The sequence below is a fragment of the Heterocephalus glaber genome, unplaced genomic scaffold, assembly GCF_053883595.1.
Source record: "Heterocephalus glaber isolate CG9 unplaced genomic scaffold, H.glaber_assembly_v1.0 deba00001600, whole genome shotgun sequence".
In the NCBI taxonomy this organism is placed as follows: domain Eukaryota; kingdom Metazoa; phylum Chordata; class Mammalia; order Rodentia; family Bathyergidae; genus Heterocephalus; species Heterocephalus glaber.
Window position 1 is genome coordinate 42,971,296 of NW_028258372.1, and position 21,748 is coordinate 42,993,043.

Genomic DNA, 21,748 nt, shown 5'->3' on the forward strand with positions numbered 1-21,748 from the left:
TTTTCACTATATTGGTTCTTCCTACCCAGGAACAAGGGATATCTTTCCATTTTCTTATATCCTCTTCAATCTCCTTCTTCAGAGTGCTGTAATTTTCAGCGTAGAGGTCTTTTGCTTCCTTTGTTAGGTTGATTCCTAGATATTTCATTTTTTTAGATGCCATTGTAAAAGGAATTATTTCCCGAATTTCTCTCTCAATGGGTCTGCTATTTGCATATAAGAAGGCTATTATTTTTTGAGTGTTGACCTTGTATCCAGCTATTCTACTGAATCTGTCAATTAGGTCTAGAAGTCTTTTGACTGAGTTTTTTGGGTCTTCTATGTAAAGTATCATATCATCAGCAAATAATGACAGTTTAACTTCTTCCTTTCCTATCTTTATTTCTTTCTCTTTTCTAATTGCTATGGCTAATGTTTCCAGAACAATATTGAACAGGAGTGGTGATAGTGGGCATCCTTGTCTTGTTCCTGATTTTAGCGTGAAAGTTTTCAGTTTTTGACCATTTAGTATATTGTTGGCTGTTGGTTTTTCATAGAAAGCCTTAATCAGGTTGAGATAAAGACCTTCTGTTCCAATTTTCTGGAGCATTTTTATCATGAATGGGTGTTGGATTTTGTCAAATGCCTTTTCTGCATCTATTGAGATGATCATATGGTTTTTGTCCTTGACTCTGTTAATATAGTGTATTACATTTATTGATTTATGGGTTTTGAACCATCCTTGCATCGCTGGGATAAATCCGACTTGGTCAGGGTGTATGATCTTCTTGATGACCTTCTGTATTCTGTTTGCCAGTATCTTGTTGAGGATTTTTGCATCTATGTTCATTAGGGAGATTGGTCTGTAGTTCTCTTTTTAGGTTGGATCTTTCCCTGGTTTTGGAATCAAAGTAACACTTGCTTCCAGGAATGAATTTGGAAGCCTTGCTTTCCTTTCAATGTCCTTGATGAGTTTAAAGAGTAATGGCGATAGTTCTTCTTTAAATGTCTTATAGAATTCCACAGTGAAGCCATCAGGACCCGGGCTTTTCTTTCACTATTATCTTATACCCTGCTCAATGTGGTTTCAAGCTGGTCTCCTACAGTACACTAGGGTTACTGTTATTCTCTTTTGAAAGAGTTGATTTAAAGGGTATGTAAAACACCAATTTGGCTTGGAGTTTGAAAGAGGAGCAGAGTACTGATTGCTAGAAAATGTTTATGAAGAAAAACGACTTCAGGGATCTTTTAAAAACAAAAAAATTCAAAATTCCTGATGGAATCATTTTTTATCATCAGTTAGGGAAAGACTATATCAACAGCAATATATAATGATGTTGTAGTGGATTTAAATGTGCCAATATGAAAAAATGTCCAAGAAATACTAAGTCTATTAAGATGCAAATTGTGTAGTGTGAGGCCATTGGATTTTTTCATTTAAAAAAGATACATATGGTTACCACATTACTTTTGTGATTTATTATTAGTTAACTTCTAGAATTTACATTACAAAATACAAAGACAAGTCAGGCATGGTGGCACACGCCTGCTATCCCAGCACTCAGTAAGTTGAGGCAGCGGGATCACTATGAGTTTGAGGCCAACCTGGGCTAAATAGTGAGTTCAAAGCCAGCTTAACTATGTAGTGAGATCCTGCCTCAAAAAATCCCAAAAATACAAATCTGTAGTGAGAACTTTTGTATGTATATGCTTCCATACTTGTACAAATATGTATGTAGGTCAAGTAGTTACACAGGTGCAATTCCCACAAGTAGAACTGCAAGGTTTAGAAAGTATGCGTATTTTTCATTTTGATAATCTTTTTAAAAAATCAAATATCAAAATTAAGCCCATAGTTTTGTATTGATAAGACTAGTGAATTGATAGAGAATTGTTAGACTCTCTTTTCTTTTTAGGTCCTAGGCCTACTCAGCCCGTCAAGTCTCCAGTTTACAATTATCCAGGTTTGATAATTATTTATCCTACTGATATAGTTTAAAATTTTTTTAATGATAGATAAACAATTACGTTTTGTTTTAATTTGTATTTTTTAAATTATTAACGCAGCTGAACTTTTTTTGGTCTGCATTTTTATTTATTCATTTATGGGAGACAGAGTCTGGCTATGTTGCTTAGGCTGCCCTCAGACTCCTGGGATCCCGTGCTCTTGAGCAGCCTCGTGAGTAGCTAAGACCATGGGCAGATGCCACTGTGCCCAAAAATCCACGTCTGTTTATTCATGTCTTTTTTGGTCGACTTTTCTGTTGGTCTCCCAAAGGTTTTTGTTGTTGTTGATTTTAAGAGCTTTTTATAAATCAAAACACCTTTCACAGAAACATTTTTCCCACATTTTCATTTTATTTGTACTAGTTTTTATACTGTTAGATATAGATTTATTTTTCTCACTTTTAATTATATTAGTTGACACATTTTCATAAAACTTCAAACTTTACAAAAGTATAGAAGAAAAGCTTCGTTCTCTCTCTAGTCCATTATGTGCAAGTTAATCACTGTTAATAGTTTAGTTTCTTTTGACTTGCTTCTCTGTGTCAGCATCCTTCTATGGGTAGCAATATATACCGTTAGGCATTTTTTCTAAATCAAGAGGAAATCATGCTGTACATAATATTCTACGCTTGGACTCTTTTCCACTTGGTGGCTTGGATTGGGGGTCCGTGTAGATTTATTCCCACCCATTCTGATGGTGGCTTGAATATATACCATATTTTATTTATTCGCCTATCAGTGATCATTTGTATGTCCAGAAGTTCTACATCGATGGACAGTCAGAGGTATCGATCTTTTCCTTCATGGCTCTCAGTTTTGTATCTTTCTTGTGGGAGTGTTAGGTCTTTCCCAGACTGTCATTGTATAAAGATTTCAGCCATGTGTCCCGACTTCATTCTTTGCTTCTAAATTGTTGGTACATTTGAAATTCGCGTGTTCTCTAGATTGAGGTAGGGCAGTTAGGAAGCACCAGCTGGGGGTAAGTTGTCGCCCCTGCTGGTCCAAACTGCCGCCTCTGTCATCCGCGGCCTTCACAGGCGTCCTGCCCTTTCTCCTCTGGACTCTGTCTGTTCCTGCCCCAGGATTCTCTCTCTCCCTCTCTCTCCCTCTCTCTCCCTCTCTCTCCCTCTCTCTCTTTCCCTCTCTCTCCTCTCTCTCTCTTTCTCTCTCTCCCTCTCTCCTCTCTCTCTTTCTCTCCCTCTCTCCCTCTCTCTCTTTCCCTCTCTCTCCCTCTCTCTTTCCCTCTCTCTCCCTCTCTCCTCTCTCTCTCTCCTCTCTTTCTCTCCCTCTCTCTCCTCTCTCTCTCTCTCTCTCTCTCCCTCTCTCCCTCTCTCCAGATGTTAAGATGCTATAAATACTTCCTTCCCAGATATTTGCAGACCACGCTCATGTTACTTTTTCCAGATCAATTTTTTGTTTACCAATCCAGGGACATCACTGTGCAACCATCGCTACTATCTGTTTCACAAATTTTTCAACATCCCAAACTGAAGCCCAGTAAACATTAATGGTTTTCCTTCCCCCTTCTCCCCAGAACCACCATTTGGTCTGTTTGACTTTTCCTGTTATTGGTACTTACTATGAGAGGATTCATACAATGCTTGTCCTTCTGTTCCTCACTTATTTCATTTAGCATAATGTTTCGGGTTTCATGTATCTCGTACCATGTCAGAACTCCCTTTTTAGGCTGAATAATATTCCATGTGTGCAGACACAACATTTCATGTATTCATTCATCTTTTGATAGATGTTTAGGTTGGATGATTTCCACCTCTGGCTACTCTGAAAAATGCTGTTTTGAACATGGATGTACACGTATCTGTTCTAACGTTTCAATTTTGAGGGTGTATCTCTAGGAATACAATTTCTGCTTCCCTGGGGCATGCTGGTCTGTTTCTTGAAGAACTGCTACACTGTCCTCCACAGAATCTGTACCATTTTCATCTTACTAGCAGTCCTCCAAGGTTCCAGTTTTTCCCCATCTTCACCAGCACTTGTACAGTTTCGGGTTTGTTTGTTTCCTCGTAATGGCCATCGGTCATAGTCCATTTGGTGCTGCTCTAAGGGGATTCGGACCGTGTGATTTATAATGCTTCTTGGCCATCTGCCCATCTTCTCTATTCGACTTCTTGGCCCATTTCCAAATGGGGTTGTGGTCACTGAGTTTTAAGAATGCATTCTCTAGTCCGAATACTCCTTATCAAATATATGATTTGCAAATATTGGCTCTCCTTCTGAGGGCTGTCTTTCTATTCTGTTAGTGTCCGTGGTACAAGAAAGCTTTTTGGTGAAGTTCTTTTACCTCGCTCAGTGTCACTGTTGCCTGTGTCACCTCCTAGAAACCACTGGCCAACCCAGTGTCATGAAGTGTTTCCCTGCTGTCTTTTATAGTTTTAGCTCTTACTTTTTTTTTATTGAATAATTTATTTTTGTATTGTGATAGTAATGGGAGTAAATACATAAGATCTTTTATTAATAAAACAAAAAAGGTGAAAAACAAGCAACAAATGAAGATTATAGTGCCTAAGATCCATCAGCCGCATAATTAGTAAACCCAGTTCTCAAAAGCAATAGCTGCTGGTGTCTCGGAGTTTTATTGCATCCAGCAGGAAGGTAGATGATGGGAATGGAAAAGATCCACACTGCAGACTTCTCTGTTACCTCCTTTGGCGCGGAGGGTGACAGGAAGGCAGTTTCTCCCTTATGACCTCATGCCTTCTTGTGGGACTGATTAGTCCAGCCAGACACAGAGCAAAACAGCTTTGCATCCCCACAGGCCAGTTGCTGGTGCCTGTCTTTATGTGAGAAAAAGTGGATGCTTCCTGGGTGGGGGAATGGGGGGAATATCAAGAATGAGTGTCTTAGCCCCAAAGGTACTGGAGGGAGGGACGGACACCTACCTCACTTCATCAGGGTCCTCTACATTCTGAGACTATCATCCATTAACCCAGCTATCTTTGGAAGTGGATAGGATGGGTGATTGCGTTATGGCTCTGACTCCTCTCCGGGAGAGGAGAGTGAAGATGACAGAGAAGGCCATCTGTGCCCTGGGAGACACAGCAGCAGTAGAAGATGGGACAGAAGAGAACAGAATGAAAACAAACCCAGCTGAAAAAGGGTCTGAGAAAGGGCAGAGGGAAGTGTGCTAGCTGTACACATTCAGGAAAGCTCCACGCTTGAGACCTCCATGCTGTCGAAATGAGCAGAACTGGCCCCCAGAGATAGTCCCTTCTGCTGGAAATAAACCTCGGGGACAGCTAGCCAGGAAGAAAGGAAACTTAACGTGGAAACAAGCGGTGCACTGGCCCATCATTCCAGCCTCCAGAACTGGCCACACCCATTGAAACTTCCAGCTCCAGGAAAGGCATGCGTTCTGGTTCACGCAGCAGTAGCCAAACACCTTCACCCAGGTTCAGACACTTCCGGCCATCTCTGGGCGTCTGTGTCCAGATGTGTGGGTGGACATGGGAGTGGCGTAGGAGAAGACTGAAAGTGATCACTCCCTGCCAGAGACCTCCTCCAGGTCCTGCATAGCCACAGAAGTCCTCTCAGGCCCTGCCTCTGGGAGGTGCCGGCCTGCTAACCACTCCCCACCCCACCTCCAGTGACGGACTGGCCACTTTCAGTCGTGGGTGCTCACTTGCATCCACATCTGTAGTATCCCAAAAGCCTTCCATCCCAGGGCCTTGAATGTGAAGCACCAATCACCATGGAGTGCACAGGCTCTTAGGCAAAGATGTTGGTAATAAAATCCAGGAATCGCTTAGCAGACTGCTCAGGATGGACGGCAGAGTAGATCTTACATTTAGGTTCGTCCATTTTGAGTTGGTTTTTGTATATTAGGGTCAAACTTCATTCTTTTGCCTGTGGATGTCCAGATTTCCCATCAGCCCCCTTTCCACTGGCTGCTCTTGACTCTGCTGAAAAGCATTTGATTGAATATGACAGGGTTTGTTTTCCACATGCCCTACTCCTTGATATAGCAGTGTCACTCCACTTGGATTGAAGCTTTGAAACCAAGCAATGTGAGCCCTGTCAACTTTGCTTTCCTTGTCCAGGATTGTTTTGGCTATTTGGGGTACCTCAAGATTTCACAGTAGTTTTGGGATGAATTTTTATGTTTGTGCAGAAAGGGTTTTGACAGGGGTTGCCTGAATTTGTAGATTGCTTTGTGTATATTGGTAGCTTAAAAATAATAAGTCTTTCAGTTCATGAAAATGGACCTTTCCATTTATTATGTCTTTAATGCTTTTCAGCAGTGTTTTGTAGTTTTTGATGTACAAGTTCTGCCTTCTAGGTTAAGTTCTTTCCTCAGTATTCTATTCTTTTTGATGCTATTTTAAGTGAAATTGTGTTCTTAATTTCCATTTTTGATTATTTTAGCATAAAGATATAGAACTAATTTTTGTGTATTGATTTTATATCCTGCAAGTTTGCTGAATACACTTTTTAGTTCTAATAGGTTGTTTAGAAGGCATGGTATACGTGAACTCCTTAAGACTTTCTTCATAAAAGATCATATCATCACCTGTAAACAGAGATAATACAATTTCTTCCTTTTCAATTTGGATTCTTTTACCCAATTGCTGGCTAGAACTTCCAACACTGTTGAGTAGAAGTGGCAAACACAGGCACCTGGCTTGATTCTGAGCTTAGAGGAGAAACTGAGCAGTGTATCTTTGAGCAAGTTGTTACCCGCGGGCTGCTCTTGTATGGTCTTATGCTGGGGAAGTCTCCTTCCATTCCAGACTGGCTTCTAAAAGCGTTTATTGAGCCCTAGTCTATCTTTAAACTAGAATCACTAAATACACAGGCTAATTTTGAGGATATATTAAAGATAAATTTGTATGCTATACTACAATATTACCACAGGGACTGTTAGTGGACAGGGGAAGAAATCTAACAGTATTGTATATAACTTTATAGAACTTTATGATACTACTTTAAGAAATAGTGACACTGTTTATAAGGAAATGAAATTTTAAGGGATTTTATACAAAGGTAAAAAAAATCAACATATGAATTTAAAGAATTTTAAGCTTTATTTATTATTTTTTTTATTTTACTTAATCGGTTTTCTTTCTTTTTTCCCTAGGATATCCCAATCCCCATGAAGGACTCTTTGACCAAGAATTAAGTTAGTATTTTGGCTATTAATAATAACTGCATTATGAAACCATGCAGTTTACATGGAAATATCGTATATTACAATTACAGTCAGTTAAGTAAGAAACAGTGTCACATATTATTGGTGTTAAGTAGCATTTAGGGTTACTTTGGCTGTGTTGATTCTGTGAAGAACATGTGATGGCATGCATAGCAGCGCATCAATAAGCACAGTTTCATAACTGTGCCTCAACACAGGAGAGCAAATTGGGGGAGCTCACGTCCTTAAATGCTCTCATTACATGTAAGTGAAAATACCTAAAATACAATCTGTTTTCCACATGACAGGGTTATTTTGCGATGGCAATTTGTAGATAGATTCCCGTCCTGTTCGCTGTCATGCATGCACCACCCTGTAGGTTGGGTTGGTAACAGGCCAGTCTAACACACTTATGTGGATCTACACAGTTCACATCATAGTAAATGAACTAGTCATGCCAGTTAACGGTCAATGAAATATAACGATTTCTTGGGCTGGGAATTTAGCTCAGTGGTTCCGGTGCCTGCCTTGCAAGCACAAGGTCCCAAGTTCGATCCCCAGTTCCACAAAAAAACAAAACAAATAAAGATTTCTTGATGAGTGAAAGAAGACAAAAATCGATTTCTGTTTATTAGACCAGTTTAGCAATGATTAGTCCTTTAATGCAATTCATGTTAGGCTTATTTTTTAGTAAACCATCTTTCAGGCTCCATGGAGACTGCTTCCGGGACTCCCTCTGACACCGAAATGTGGGCACTCGAGACCCTCATATAAAATGGCGTGATATTTACACACCACCAGGGCACCTTCTCCTGTGTACTGTGCCATCTCTAGATGCCTCATAATACCCAATCCAGTAGAAATAATCATGCTCTATTGTTTAAGGAATAATGACAAGAAAACAGAGTCTGCACACACTTGGAACAGGCACAATTTATTCCCCAAATATTTTCAGTCCGCAGTTGACTGGATCCATGGATTTGGAACCCATAGATACTCAGTACCAACTCTACATTTGCTCCTTGACTTACAGTGGGGTTGCATCCTGATGAAACTGAGTGTAAATTGAAGATATCCTAAGTTCAAATACATTGAAGGCCCCTAACTTACCAATATCATAGCTTAGCAACACTGCAGAGACTTCTGGTTGTTTACTTTTGTGATCTTGTGGCCCGCCACCCCGTGCAGCATCCTGAGATTCTGTCACACGTCCTATTGCCAACCCAGGAAAAGTCAAAATTCAAAGTTTTTCCTCTACTCTAATGAATGCTAATGTTCCAGTAACCTTTGCTAAATAACCTGAGGGGGTAACTATAAGACAAAACATGGCAGAGTAAAGTTTCTATTAAAGATTTCCACAAATTGGACCCAAAATCCGAAAACTGGCTTAGAAGGGTTCAGTGAGCAAAATGATTTAGTGGCCAAACATGGCAGCCCACGCCTGTAACACTGGCAGTCAGAAGGCTGAGGCAGGCAGATCCCTGTGCATCAGAGGCCAAGTTGGACTACACAGTGAGCAAAAGAAAAACAAAGAACAACCTCCTAGATGTACTAGTGGCCATGCTAAAATTAACTAAACTTTTCTTCACTCTAATGTTTAGAAGAGCTGAGCTGAATAAAATGGAGCCATTGTCTAGATCCACACTTATCCAACATGTTCTGTTTTCATATTTTCGTAGATGTGTGGATCAGTCTTCTCATGCTTCTTGTTCTAGGTAAATATCCCAATTTTGAATACTATTCCAGAGAAGTGCAGTTTTAACATAGGTGTTCACTTCTGTAGTTCCTAGAGCTTGAGATTAAGCAGACCAACCTAGATTGAGACCAGCCTGGCCAATTTAGCAATTTATTGAGACTCTGTCTCAAATTAGAAAAGTGAAAAAGGGCTGGGGAAGGCCCTGGGTTCAATGCCCAGTACTGCACAGGGAAAGAACAAAAAAGGTGGGAAAGCAACCTAGAAAAGCTCGTCTTTATTTATATAGTACCCTTTGCTTTGGCTGATTTTATATTCTTTGTATCCTGTACATATACTTAAAAAGAAGGCCTAAAAACAATGTGTTTTCCTAAGATGATGCGATCAGAGTTTGCTTCTTAAATATGCTTTTGGCAATTTTCTAAGTCGAGCCAGTGCTCTTCTTTGACCTACTGTCTACTGTGTAAGTAATTCCAGGGAGCTGGATGTAGATAATGAAGAATTCAGGTGGAATATAAACTATAGATGCTTACATAAAATACCATAGTCTAACATATAAATATCACCAGCGTTGTTTCTTCTGCTTAGATTTTGAGTCCTGGTTATTAGTTTTCAGTCACGTTATTTATTTACTGTTTTCCTTTAGTTGTTGCAGTGGCTGTACTTCCTCTTTTTGTGCACAGATGCGTTGAACACCATAATAAAAGGTAAATATAAGCACATTTCTTCTAGCTTATTGGTCCTTATCCTTCACTCGCTTTTATGCAGCCCAAGTTTGCACTTCGTACTGGTAGAGTCTTTTTCCAACTGCGCCTGCATTGATGTGTCCTCTGGATTGCATTTCTTTGCTAAAATATTTTCAGCTATATTTTTAACATCATTGCAAACATGAGGAATCTGAGCAGTTTCATCAGTGCTGTTGTAAGAACAGTTTCTGTAGGGTGTGAGGTTTAAGTCCCTTAGTGAGGCCTCTCCCACCCTAGGTATCTGCTGTTTCCTAAATGGGATGAGTGACCAAAATTAAAGTATTGCACTCTGGAGACTTTAACAGTTGTAGTCACTGGAATCTCTATGATGAACGTTTCCGTTTGTATAATTTAGCTGGTTGTAATGAGATATGTAGTGTCATATTAAAATTCCCAATTTGATTTCTTTTCATCTAGAGTTGTTATCTATAAATGTTAAACTGGGGGCTAAAAACCAACACTAGTTGATTTCTCTCTTATGTTCTTTTAATTTACTAGATTGCATTATAAGGACCCAGGGGCTCAAGTTGCTGAGGGTAGCTCCATTAACTTTTAGCTATCTTTTTCTCTATAAAAATAAAAGCAGAGCAGAAAAAAATATATGAATACATATCTTTTAATGAAAACAGGGTTTTTAAGTATCAAATTTAAATTGTGACAAAAGAATTTACAATTTAATGGAAGATTCAGAATAAATCCTGGAGTATGGGCCAAGATTAGACTGAAATATGTATTTTTATTTTTTCCCTGTAGCTTTAAAAATAGCTTTGAAGTCAAGTAATTTTAAGACTTCTGTTGCTTCTGGGTTCTTTTGCTTTTATATTAATATTCAGATTTGGGCTATATAATAAAAGTATATTCTTGTCATAAAAACCTCAAACTTTTCATATTTCTGGGTTAACTTTTAAAATATTCATAATTCCTTCATTTGATCTTACAAATCTTGTACTTATGAAACACATAATATTCTTATTTGATTTTTCTGCAAGTTTTTAAAAATTATATATACAACAATGTGAATAGAAAATATTATCAGTGGAAAAGTTTTATGAGTCTAAAAGGTTTGTACAGAAATAACTTCTAGCAATACCAAAACAAAACAGCTTTCTGCTCATTTCCTTTTTTGTTTAAAACATCACTCCATCAAAATTCTTAAAGATTCCCAACAAATGTTAATCAGACTCTCTCTAGAGGGGTCTGTTAACTCTAAGCAATTACCTGACTATTACACTCACAAATTAAAGGTTCAAATGCAATAGTAATTTGAAATTTCAAAATTAATTTTTATTATTTTTATTAAAAGCCGCTATGTTATAACACAGGGCTCCAACAGAAAACTGCCTTATTAAAATTTTAATATATTTTGGAAAGATATTTTACCTTTAACCAATGCAACCTAATTAATCCCATGTGCATTAGCACGACTTGACAAAATTACAAAGAATGGCGTGGAAAGGGTGATTCTTAATTGCCTTTGAACTGAAGTGTAGATTGTATGGGAATCTTTTAGGGTTTCCTTTGCTGTTTTTGTGACAGAAACATACTCAGTAGAACATGTAATGGCTGAACCACCAGTTAGGTTCTTTCAAATGCTCAGGAGAGAGAAGTTAGATTCTTAACTTCCAGACTGCCTGGCTTCAAGGCCCTGAGGTCCGTGCATCCCCCTGGCCGCTGAAGGTCCCCTCCTGAGGGTTTGCACCTCCTCCTGAGAGCCCAGAGTGGTGCTCCTCTAACTGCATGTGCCCGCGAATGACCTGCAGATCTGGTAAAAAGCAGATGCGGACACTGGGTCTGGGGCGGAGCTGGAGCCTCTCATCTCTCCTGCACACCGGGGTCATGCTGCTTTACTGCCCTGACCGAGGCTCGGAGTACCCAGGCTATGACTGTCAGCGACAGAGCCACAGTGTCCACATAAAGCTGAAGGCACGGTCCAGCTTCTTGCCAGGTCTAAGACCACTGGAGCTTTAAAGACTCTACATCTATGTATGTATCTTAAAAGGGTCATTACTCTTGTTAAACCACCCCAGCATAGGTGAGAGCTGTTAAAGTTATGCAAATCATTTGCTTCATTCATATTCTCAATTATCTGTGCCAGAACAGTGTTTTTCTATTAACCATATTTACTTTTAGCTATACCCTAAACCCACTTTTAATGTGATACTAACATGGGCAGATTCAATTACTTTGTCCTTTTTAAGCTATCTGCTTAAATGATTGTTTCCTTCAGTGAGACATACTCGTCTTGGCTCAGACGGCTTAAAAATTCAGACCAGAAACTGGTAGGACATGGGGCAAAACCAATCACATCAAATCAAGCATTTTTTTCTAGTTGGCTCTCAAATTTTTTAGCATTCAACAAAGCTTTCTAAATTTTGAAACAAAAAATAGTGTGTAACGAAAGATTGCATTGTTAGTTTAGGAAGCATAGTAATGAAATTAAAGCCATCCCAGAAATTGGGGGGGGGGGGGGGCGTGCAATACATTTTACAAGAGCTTTCCCTCAAGTTGAAAACCAAATGTCCCAGGAAGAAACTGTACTCAATGTAAAAAGTCAGGGTGCCTCTTAAAACTATATGACACGTCATAAAATTGATTTCTAAGACAGTCTGACTCAGATTTAATAAATTGTATGTATTCTCTTAAAATCGAGGGTGTTAGAGACCTCGCCCATTTCTCCTTACACAGTGTTACTCTTTGAAAGAATTTTTACAATATTTGCTTTGTGTAAAATGGTTTCAAAGGTAAACGTACTGGACAGAAATTTAGAATTTGTTCATCTGCTGGGTGATGCGTAAGACTTCAAAGTAGCCGGGTACCAAATCCATGCTGAGAGCCAGAAAACCTGGCCAATTTATGCACCTCATGCTCAGCTCCACTCTCTTCCATCATTGATTTACCTCACATACTGCCCTTGCTTCTTTTTGGATTGATGCCTCTGTCTTATTCAGCCTTTTTCCTTTCCTTTGTCCAGCACAAAGCTAACTGATGACAGCCACAAAGAAATAAAATTTACTTCTCTCTGAATAGAAGAGATGAGAGAAAGGTTTGCTTTCATCATTAAAAGGTATCTGCTTTCTGTGTGTTTCTCTGTACCAATGTCCTTTGTTCTGAAAAATATTCAGTGGGAATTTAGATATCGATAACCTGAGCCCAGAGAGGTTAGCAGTAAACGTCAAAGAGGAAACTTAGATCTCCATGCCTTTGGCCAATTACTGATGTTTTCTTAGACCATTACTTAGATTTGGCATAATGTGTGCTGACAGGATTTGCTCGGACATGGGCTTGCGCAGAAGTCTGTTCCCTTTGCCTTTATCAGACTGTCCACTTGCCTACACTATCTAGAGTAGCTCAGAATCCAAAAAGGAACTGTTGCGCCCAGTGGGAGTAATCACCAGAACCAGTTCATTTAATTTCAAAGAGGGGGAAAAATGCTCTTTTAGGGCTGGGGATTTAGCTCAGTGGTTCTGCCACCTGCCTCACAAGCACAAGGTCCCGAGTTCAATCCCTGGTACCGAAAAAAAAAAAAAGAAAGAAATGGCATAGTATTCCATTGTGTATAAAAAATGCTCTTTTACAAAAACCAAAATATATTTTATTTAATTTTGTAAATGTATTCTATTGCAATATGTGAATAACTGAAAACATTTGCTTCCCTGAACCAGAATATATTTAGCATATTAAAGAAAATCAGAAAAACACTGAGACTTTGAAAAATCCTGAATTGCTTTGCCCTCCACCCTTTGGTCCCACGCACCTTCGGCCTCCAACTGAAATGAATCCCAAGTGCTTCCCTGCCTATGCTACAGAGTGTGTCTATTCGGCTGGAAGAATGTTGCCTTTCTAAGCGACTCTATTCTAGTTCACAAGCAAGAGTTTGGGAGCAGGACCTGCAAAGGCCAAAGGGAGACACGATTTCTTAGTAAAAACAAGGTTGTGTTTCTGAGCATGGCCAGAGTGGAGGATCGCACACCAACTAGAAGTGGCAGTCTGGCCCTAGCCAGTTCTCTAGGCTCTGTCTCCTGTGACAACCTGAGGTGAAAGCCAGTGAGTAGCTTTTAGACTCTCTGAAGCTTCAGGGAGTCCGAACATTTGAAGATCATTTAATGAACCCTGAGGGTAGCACAAAATAACCTTGATTAGTAATTTAGTTTCACACTTTTATTCCAGACAACTTTGTTGACACGTCAAATATTTTAAATTTATATTAATGCTTTTTATCTTTCTCAAATATCAAATCCCCTTTTAAAAATTCTATGTAGGGCCAGGGATTTAGCTCAGTGGTTTCCCCGCCTGCTGCGCAAGCACAAGGACCTGAGTTCGATCCCCGATACCAAAAAGAAAAAATTTGTATGTAAAGGATTCTACTTCTACAGAAGAAGAAAGTGCTGGAAAATACAGCAGACTTGAAGAATTTAGTGTTAGGCCAAGCTATGCAGGCACTTCAGCATTCCTTAGAAACAGTCCTAACACTGACCACTGGGGTGCACAGCTGCAATCCCAGCCCTCTGGAGGGCTGAGGCAGGTGGATTTCAGCTGAGAGACCACCCTGGGCCACTCGGCAAAACCTGGTCTCACTAAAATACAGTGAGGCTGGGCTGTCGCTCAGGGGTAGAGCATTTGCCCAGCTTGCCCAAGGTCCTGTGTTCAACTTCCAGCACGGCATTTATATACATGTACCTGTATTTAATACCAGTTATGCAAACTGCTAGCCGACAGGCAGGGGTAGACTGCAGTGTACAGCCCTGGGTCACCCCAAGGCCTTCAGAAGTGACCCGTCCAACATAAGAGGTGCTGAGAGTATAAAGGACACACAGTGTCCAAGACATAGGACAGAGGAGAGTGACATGAATGTCAAAACTCATTCACAACATTTGATACCTACATGGGGTTAAATACTATTAATTCCGCCTGTTTTCTTCCGCCTGTTTTCAATGTGTCCTCTAGAAAACGTGCGTATGTGAATGCCTCGGGCAGCACTGGGCGTGAGTAGGTTTTACAAAGCTGCCCACTGTCAAACAGCGTATGGCGGAAACTCGCGCTATCGAGGGAACACAGGATCTGGCTCGGGCTGAGGGAGGCCGTCCCAGCACTGTGAGAATCACCAGCTTCCGCAGAGTTCATCTCAGAGCTCTCGACGCCGATTCGGGATGGTCAGGAAGCATGTGTCTCTCTCCAGCCTTCCCCACTGGCCCTAAGTCAAAGTGAGGAGATATTTACTAAGTACTCTGTGTGCTGCTGCTCTACTTGTTTTGGAAGGGATTAAAAATGTAACACAGGAAAAAAAAAAGAAACAGAGATAGAAGAAGGGTCTTTAGGGCGAGACTCACGGAACCTTTGAAATTATCTTGAACGAACCACTTGTTCTCTAGCTCGGAGACTACAGCTGTTTGCTCTTTGTCTTCCTTGTGGTGGGGGTGTGGCTCGCGGTAGAGCGAGCGCTTGCCTAGCTGTGTAGGTCTCCGGGTTGCATCCCCAGCATCAGAAAAATAAAGGTCTATTTTCTTTCTAAATAGGCTTCGGGAATGTAATTTCTGTACTTAATTCTGTTTACCTTTGATGCGGTCTTTACTCCCTGCCTTGAAGGAACCATAGGTCGAAAGCCACTTTCCAGAAAAGTTGGACCGCCCTGCAGCGTGAACTGCCCCCGCCCGCCCCAAGCCGTGCCCCAGTCGGTCGGTCCTCCGGCTCTGCTAAGTCTCGGCCGTTTCTCTTCTCACTGTCGGGAAGGTGACTGGTAGGTGCCTGCGGCTGGACTGGAGGCCTCCTTGCTGCCCCAGCACTGCCACGCATCCGTGCGTGAGCATGCTTCCTACCTTCACACTGCTACCCGAGGGCAGGCAGGCTGGCCAGTGCCCCTATAGCAAATACTGGCGGGGCTGTGGGGAAAAAAGAATCCCCCTCCATTGTCGGAGGGAGTGCAGACTGGTGCAACCACTGTGGAAATCAGTACGGAGACTCCTCAAAGAACTAGGACTAGAGGTCCCATTTGACCCAGCTATTCCCCTGCTGGGGATCTTCCCTAAAGAATTAAAAGAATCATACCACAGGGATATATGCTCACCCATGTTTATAGTGACACAGTTCATAATAGCAAAAGCTTGGAAACAGCCCAAGTGCCCATCAACTGGAGTCTGGATAAAGAAAAAAAATTTTTTATAAAATGGAGTACTACTCAGCCATAAAGAATGAGAAATTAGAGGCATTTATAGCTAAATGGATGCATATTGAGGCCATACTCTTAAGTGAAATAAACAGGACACACATGTAAGTACCGAATAGTTTCTCTACTATGAGAAACTGAAAGTGTAAATAAGGACTAAAAGGTATAATAGATAATGTGAAATAGGAAGAAATGGGGCAAAGGGGAAGTGGGAGGGGTAGGGGAAAGGAAAGAAGGGAATGGAATTAGTATGAGACAATGAAAAAATGGAAACAAAGTCTTTAATGCCAACTCTTAAGACACTTCTTTGGACAGCTCTAAAATGTATTTTGTATACTGTCATCAGAGCCTTACAAACGTGCATGCTCGCTCCTTCAGTGCCTCAAGACAAGAACAGGTAAACCAGGATGTGGCCGAGTCTGACCTAAACTAAGGAAACTGTTGGAAAATTATCTAAACTTTAGCAAGGTAAACTTTAATAAGGCACACTTATTAGATTATTAATTTTTCAGTAACTTCATGGGTGATTTTAAAAAGCTAGAAAGCATCTGTGTGACATTCATGTTTACTCCTTCTCGGGAACACCAATAAGCCAGAATGAGAAATCGGTAAGATACAGAGCCAGCTGCTGTGCGCAACATTAGACTAGGCTCTGGCTCCCACACAAGGACTGCAGCGTTTGCCTCACGTGGCTGCAGCCTTAGGGTTTTCTTAAGGACAGCTGTGTGTATTGAATAATCCATTCTAAATTCTGGCTACAGGTGGCTTGCTTCCTCTCCTTAAACAGAGAGGTCTTGCCTTAAACAGTTTTGTAGCAGATAAATTCATCAGCTAACTCAAGTGACATCAAGCCTCAGTCCACGCACTCCATAGCCAGAGCCTCTGGTCTGCACATCTCACCTTCCACAGGTGGGGACAAATCGGGCCACGTGCTTCTGAGAAAGGACTTCAGGTTTGCTGCTGATTGGGACACAGCTCCCTCTACTCCAGCCCCAAGCCAGGGCATCTTCAAAGAAGCCAATGGGCAGGGAGGGACTGACACTCAAACACATTTCTCCAGGTAGTACTTTAAACATTTATATTTGGTACCACAAAAATGAGCTCGAGAAAGTCTGCCTTGAGAAGGCTGGGAACAAAGAGGCGGTGAGCACAAATCCCATAAGAAGAAGCACTTTCTACTGCATGGAGACACATCTACAGCCAGTGACCCTCCCCTGTACCCCTGCTTGGTGACTTGGGGAAGTAATGTTGAAGCAGAAATAGACAGGAATTCCGAATCAAACAGTTAAAGGTTACATCTATTTTCACATATCTTTCAAGAATGTAGTAGTTGTTCAGAAGGAATAGTTGGGTACCTAGTTTTTAAAACCTGATGAACTATTTTCAACTTAAATATTTTATGATTTAAATTTATAGCAGTTTCTGCTTCAAATTTAGTATTTTCAATTTAATATTTATATTTGAGATTTATGCCTAAATACATATTTTGTCAATTTGCCCACTAACTACATGGGGAAAAGTTTTCTTTAAACGTTTTTTAAATGATGGGGAAAGAAGCATTTTTGAACTTGATACTTTTGTACAGCAAAAATGAATGTGCAGTAAGATGAGAAGCCCATGTGTAGGGGACCCTTACTGTTCATTGTGTGAAGGGGGCTCAAGTCTGGTAAAAGTAAGAGTATGCGTGGAGCTGCTTCATCTGTGCATCTACCGCGTTAATCTCAGGTCAGTCTCCCTCGCCGAGCCACTCCCGTGCTGGTGATTCCCAGCATGAACTTGACCTTCTGCGATGAAATCCTTTCCAAGCCTTTCTTTCTGCTACATTTTTTCAAGTAGCCTGCTCTCAGCCAACCTGGACCATCTGCCCCATGCCTTCTGCTATATTCCCAGTCCCCTGTTGCTTGAAATATCTTTATCTTCTCTGGAGTTATTCGTTTCCCAGAGACCATCTCAGAGACAACCCACTGCCTGCAGCTTTGCCGGGTTTCTCCCCAGCTAACTGCGTGTTAACCACTTACAGAGTCTAACAATAGACGCATCTTCCGCATCTCGTAAATGTATACAGTGCTGAATAAAAAACCCAACTCCCAACAATTCACGTATAGAGTTTGATTTCTGTAACAGGGATGAGGGTTTGTTCACACAAAAAGTCATGCTGGCTGTCTTCGCAGATTGGAATTAGACTTCGGAATCTCAGAGGAGGCCTCTGTGTTTCTCAGCCATCGCTGCACATTGGAATCACCTGGGGAATTTTATGACACCTGGGTCAGGACCCAAGGGCTCATGGGTAATTGACCTGGGACGTGGCCCCACACCGGCTGGGACCCAAGTGACTCCACCGTACCCTGAGCTGAGGACGTCTGCAACAGAGGTTCTCAAGCACGACAGTCAGTTTCTTCAAATAAATTTACAAAGAGAGAGGAAGGTAAAGGTTTATACTCCCCTCCACCAAAGAATCATGGTTTTAATTCCACCTGTTAAATCAGAAAAATTTTAAAGAGTTCAGGTCTTGCAATCTAGCTAAACGTGGTTTTAAAATACAGGAGAAATCTTTTTACCATCAACGTTGGATGAAAACTATGTTGAATATGAACGAGGAAATCACTCTAGAAAACATTATTTGACCCCGAGACTCGTTGTTTCAAGTGGCAAAAAATACACAGGGAATGCTTTTAAGGTAATTAACAAAGTCTTCTGCAGGAACACTGCAGAGACCTGAGATTGGAAGGAATTTAAATTGGCTTCTTAAAGTAGATTTTCGGGCTTAAGGGAAAGAGGCATCTCCACGGTGTCGTCAACCAAGAATGAAGTTTTCTGTGCATTTTAAAAAATTTGCGTACTCGCACTTAAGGATTCTACTGGAGTCTACTAACGCCTAGAATTGATGCAGGTCTGAGTGACTGCACGTATGTATTATTTTTCCCTAAACTGCTTTGCTTCCAGCATGTCCAGGCTCATTTGGAAAAGGTTACAGGGAGAGCAAACAGCCTCGGTAGAGCGAGACACTGCTGCCCTCCTGTGGACGGTAGGGGCATCGGCCAATCCCTCCTCACTTTCAAACCGTCAAGAGGTTCCATTTCTAATTTCGTTTTGGATCCAGTATAAAACTAGCTCTCTCCTGGTGCTTCTGCGAAATTAACATCTTTAAAAAAGGACTAAGTTGTTCCCCATACTGCTGGGGGAACGTTGCCGGGTAGGGCAGCATGTGCTTGTATTTCCAGCACTCTGGGAGGCCGAGGCAGTTCCAGCCCAGCTCAAAATAAAAGATTAAACAGGGCTTGAGATGTGACGTCATGCAGAGGCCCTGGGCTGAGCTCCTTCCCAAGTACCAAAAAATAAAATAAAAACGCGGTGAACATAATATAGGGGAGAAGGGCTGTGGGATAAATAAGCAACTTTTCTTCTTTCTCACTTGAGTCCAGCAGAGGGGAATGAACACCAGATGTCGGATCACGCCGGATACCAGATCACACCGGAACCTGCCCCGATTTCCAGCTTGACAGTGCAAAGCCCGAGAAAGCCTGTATGGAGGTAGTGAAACTGCCAGTAGGAGAAGCCACTGAAGCTGACGTCTACCTCCCGCATGTCGCTTTTAGGGACTGCACTACAGCACTACTCTATGTTGCTCAGGCCTCCTGGTGCTTACGTCTGTGGCTTCATCAAGAATCCAGGGATGGAGGCTTAGAGGAGCACTTCTGTGTGGGGTCAGGAAAATTCCATCATCTGATTACCACCCACCTCCACTCAAAGGCTCCTGGGGAAGTAGGCTGACAGGGCTGTGCTGGAGGTGGACCCCATGGCACCATGCTTTGCGAATGCTGGTGTCCAGCTGAGTCACACGATGATTTTGTGCGTGCTGACTCACCAGGGCTGGGGGGGGGGGTCCTGCATTTCTTCTGTATTTCCAGCCACTGCTATGGAGTGGCCTCCAAAGATGGCCAAATCCTAATACCTAAAACTTGAGAATGTGACTTGATATGGCAAAAGGGTCTTTGAAGATTAGAGCTTTGGAAAGGGGGAGATTACCCAGCTAGGGCACTGTGTGTCATCCCAAGGGTGCTGGGCAGAGAAAGCCAAAGGGAGATCGGACTAGGGCAAGTGATGATATGGCCACTGACAGTGTGACACTGCTGGCTTCAGAGATGGAAGACAAGATGCAGCCCAAGGAAGGAAGCTCTAGGTGCTGAACAAGGCAATACACCCTGTTACCTCCCTGTTTCAGTCCCGTGAGTGACTGAGACTTATGTTGAGAATGTAGGTGTGTTGGGGCACAGGTTTGTTATAGCGGCCAAAGGAACGAATATACCACTGGCTTATACACCGAGGGTGCTGGCAGTCCTCAGAAGTGACTCCCAACCCTGGCTGCATGTTAGAATCACCTGGGAAACTTTAAAAAACAAAAGAGAGTGTCCAGGCCCCTTCTGAGACCAGCTAAACCAGGTCCCATGGGGATGGGACCCAAGGGTCCCTCGCCCAGAGGCTCTTGGGGTCCAGGAAGCCCAGGTGGTGGACTACTGCATTAGCCCAAAGTGTAATTTTCTGTGTTCCAGGAAAACTCTTAGCTCCCCTAAAGTGCAGACATACTAGTCTGCTAGGTAATCCTGCAATTATGCACCAGCTCCCCAGAATGAAGACCAGGGCCAACATCTTACACAAGGAATTGCCAGGGTCTGCCCAGCCTGGATGCCTCACTAAACTGCTCAAAGATCTGACTCCTTCCTGTCTGCTAAGGACTCACCGGGGTTCACCTCCACAGGCGGGAACTACCTGCTAGCAAGCTGCCTGGGGCTCCAGGGTGCTGCAGTCTAAACTTCCTCTTCTCTTCTACATAAAACCATGGCAAACCTCTGGTGATGCTTTTACCAAGCATTTCTACCCCAGGTGTTAGCACAGCCTCCTAAACCTGGTTCAAGGTGGTGTCAGCAGGAGAAACATTCTGCATTATTTCCTAATCTATTATGAAAACCACCTCACAGTGGCAACTTGAAGCAAATGGCTGTGAGCAGACAGACAAAATAAGCATACATGAGTGGCACCTCTGATACGTTTTGCTTCTCATGATCTGAGCTGGAGATGTGGCATTGTTTAAAATTAAGTATGTGATGAAAATGCAATGAACTGTTATAGAAAAGAGATCTCAAACCTGTGTGTGTGTGATGCTAAACTCCATCTTCTAGCACTTATTCATTTAAGGAGTAAAATCCGGGCCTCAGGAGGGGCAGAATCATGTCTTATTTATATTTGAATGCAAATAATTTGGAGCTTGGGACATGGTAAGTGTATCCAAAACAGGTTAATGTGCAGTTAGCAGCGCAGACCCAAAGCTGTCATGCCTGGGGTACTGCTGTAGCTTACTTCGACAGAGAAGCGAATAAGACAATACAATGTAAGGCCTTAGCTATTCTCACCACCACATCCTGGGGATTAGAACATGGATTCTTCAATCAGCAGCCTGAAATAGCTCTGCAGCTGCAGGATGCACCACATTCACTGGGAAATCTTCCCAACAAATGCTTCATCCGCCTTCCACCCCCAGGCCCCCGGGCAGGGCAGCCATCTGGGGGAGCCTGGTGGGACGTGGGCTTTGAAAAGGCTTCTGGTGTCTGATTTGCCGTCGCCTGGTGTCCAGGTAAATCACTGTCTGAAATACCTGTCCTGCAGGGAGCACAGGGCCGGTACTTCCTGTGGGAAGGCCCGACCAAGGGACTACATCTTCCTTCCCAGAGTCGGGGCTTCACCTCCTGAGAAGTCAAATCTGGCTAATCTCTGAATAGTACTACAAAACTGGCTCACCCTGTCGTCGAGAGTTGATAGAAACTAACAGCCAAAAGTAGAACTCCATCTGTTAAAACGCAACTGAAATTAGTGCTGCTCCGCTCGGGCCCACACGATACTGCGAAGTACAAGTTTCTGGAACCTTCTGCAGAGGCACTGCATCCACGGCTCTTGGGGAGCCGAGGACAGTTTCCCGTTCCCTCAGCCTACATCACCAACATTTTTCTCTTCTCTAATCCATT

General features: G+C 42.1%; 1 protein-coding gene across 1 annotated transcript in view; it reads left to right on the forward strand.

Annotated features, from left to right (window-relative positions):
* Positions 1 to 13,106, forward strand: part of Cd46 (CD46 molecule) — a 31,893-nt gene extending 18,787 nt beyond the window's left edge. Inside the window, exons 6-10 of the mRNA XM_087194359.1 lie at positions 1,896 to 1,943; positions 7,082 to 7,123; positions 8,812 to 8,847; positions 9,472 to 9,532; positions 12,543 to 13,106. Coding sequence (XP_087050485.1) covers positions 1,896 to 1,943; positions 7,082 to 7,123; positions 8,812 to 8,847; positions 9,472 to 9,532; positions 12,543 to 12,594 — 239 coding nt within the window. The 3' untranslated portion in view covers positions 12,595 to 13,106. The remainder of the gene's footprint in view (positions 1 to 1,895; positions 1,944 to 7,081; positions 7,124 to 8,811; positions 8,848 to 9,471; positions 9,533 to 12,542) is intronic.
* Positions 13,107 to 21,748: the final 8,642 nt, after the last annotated feature.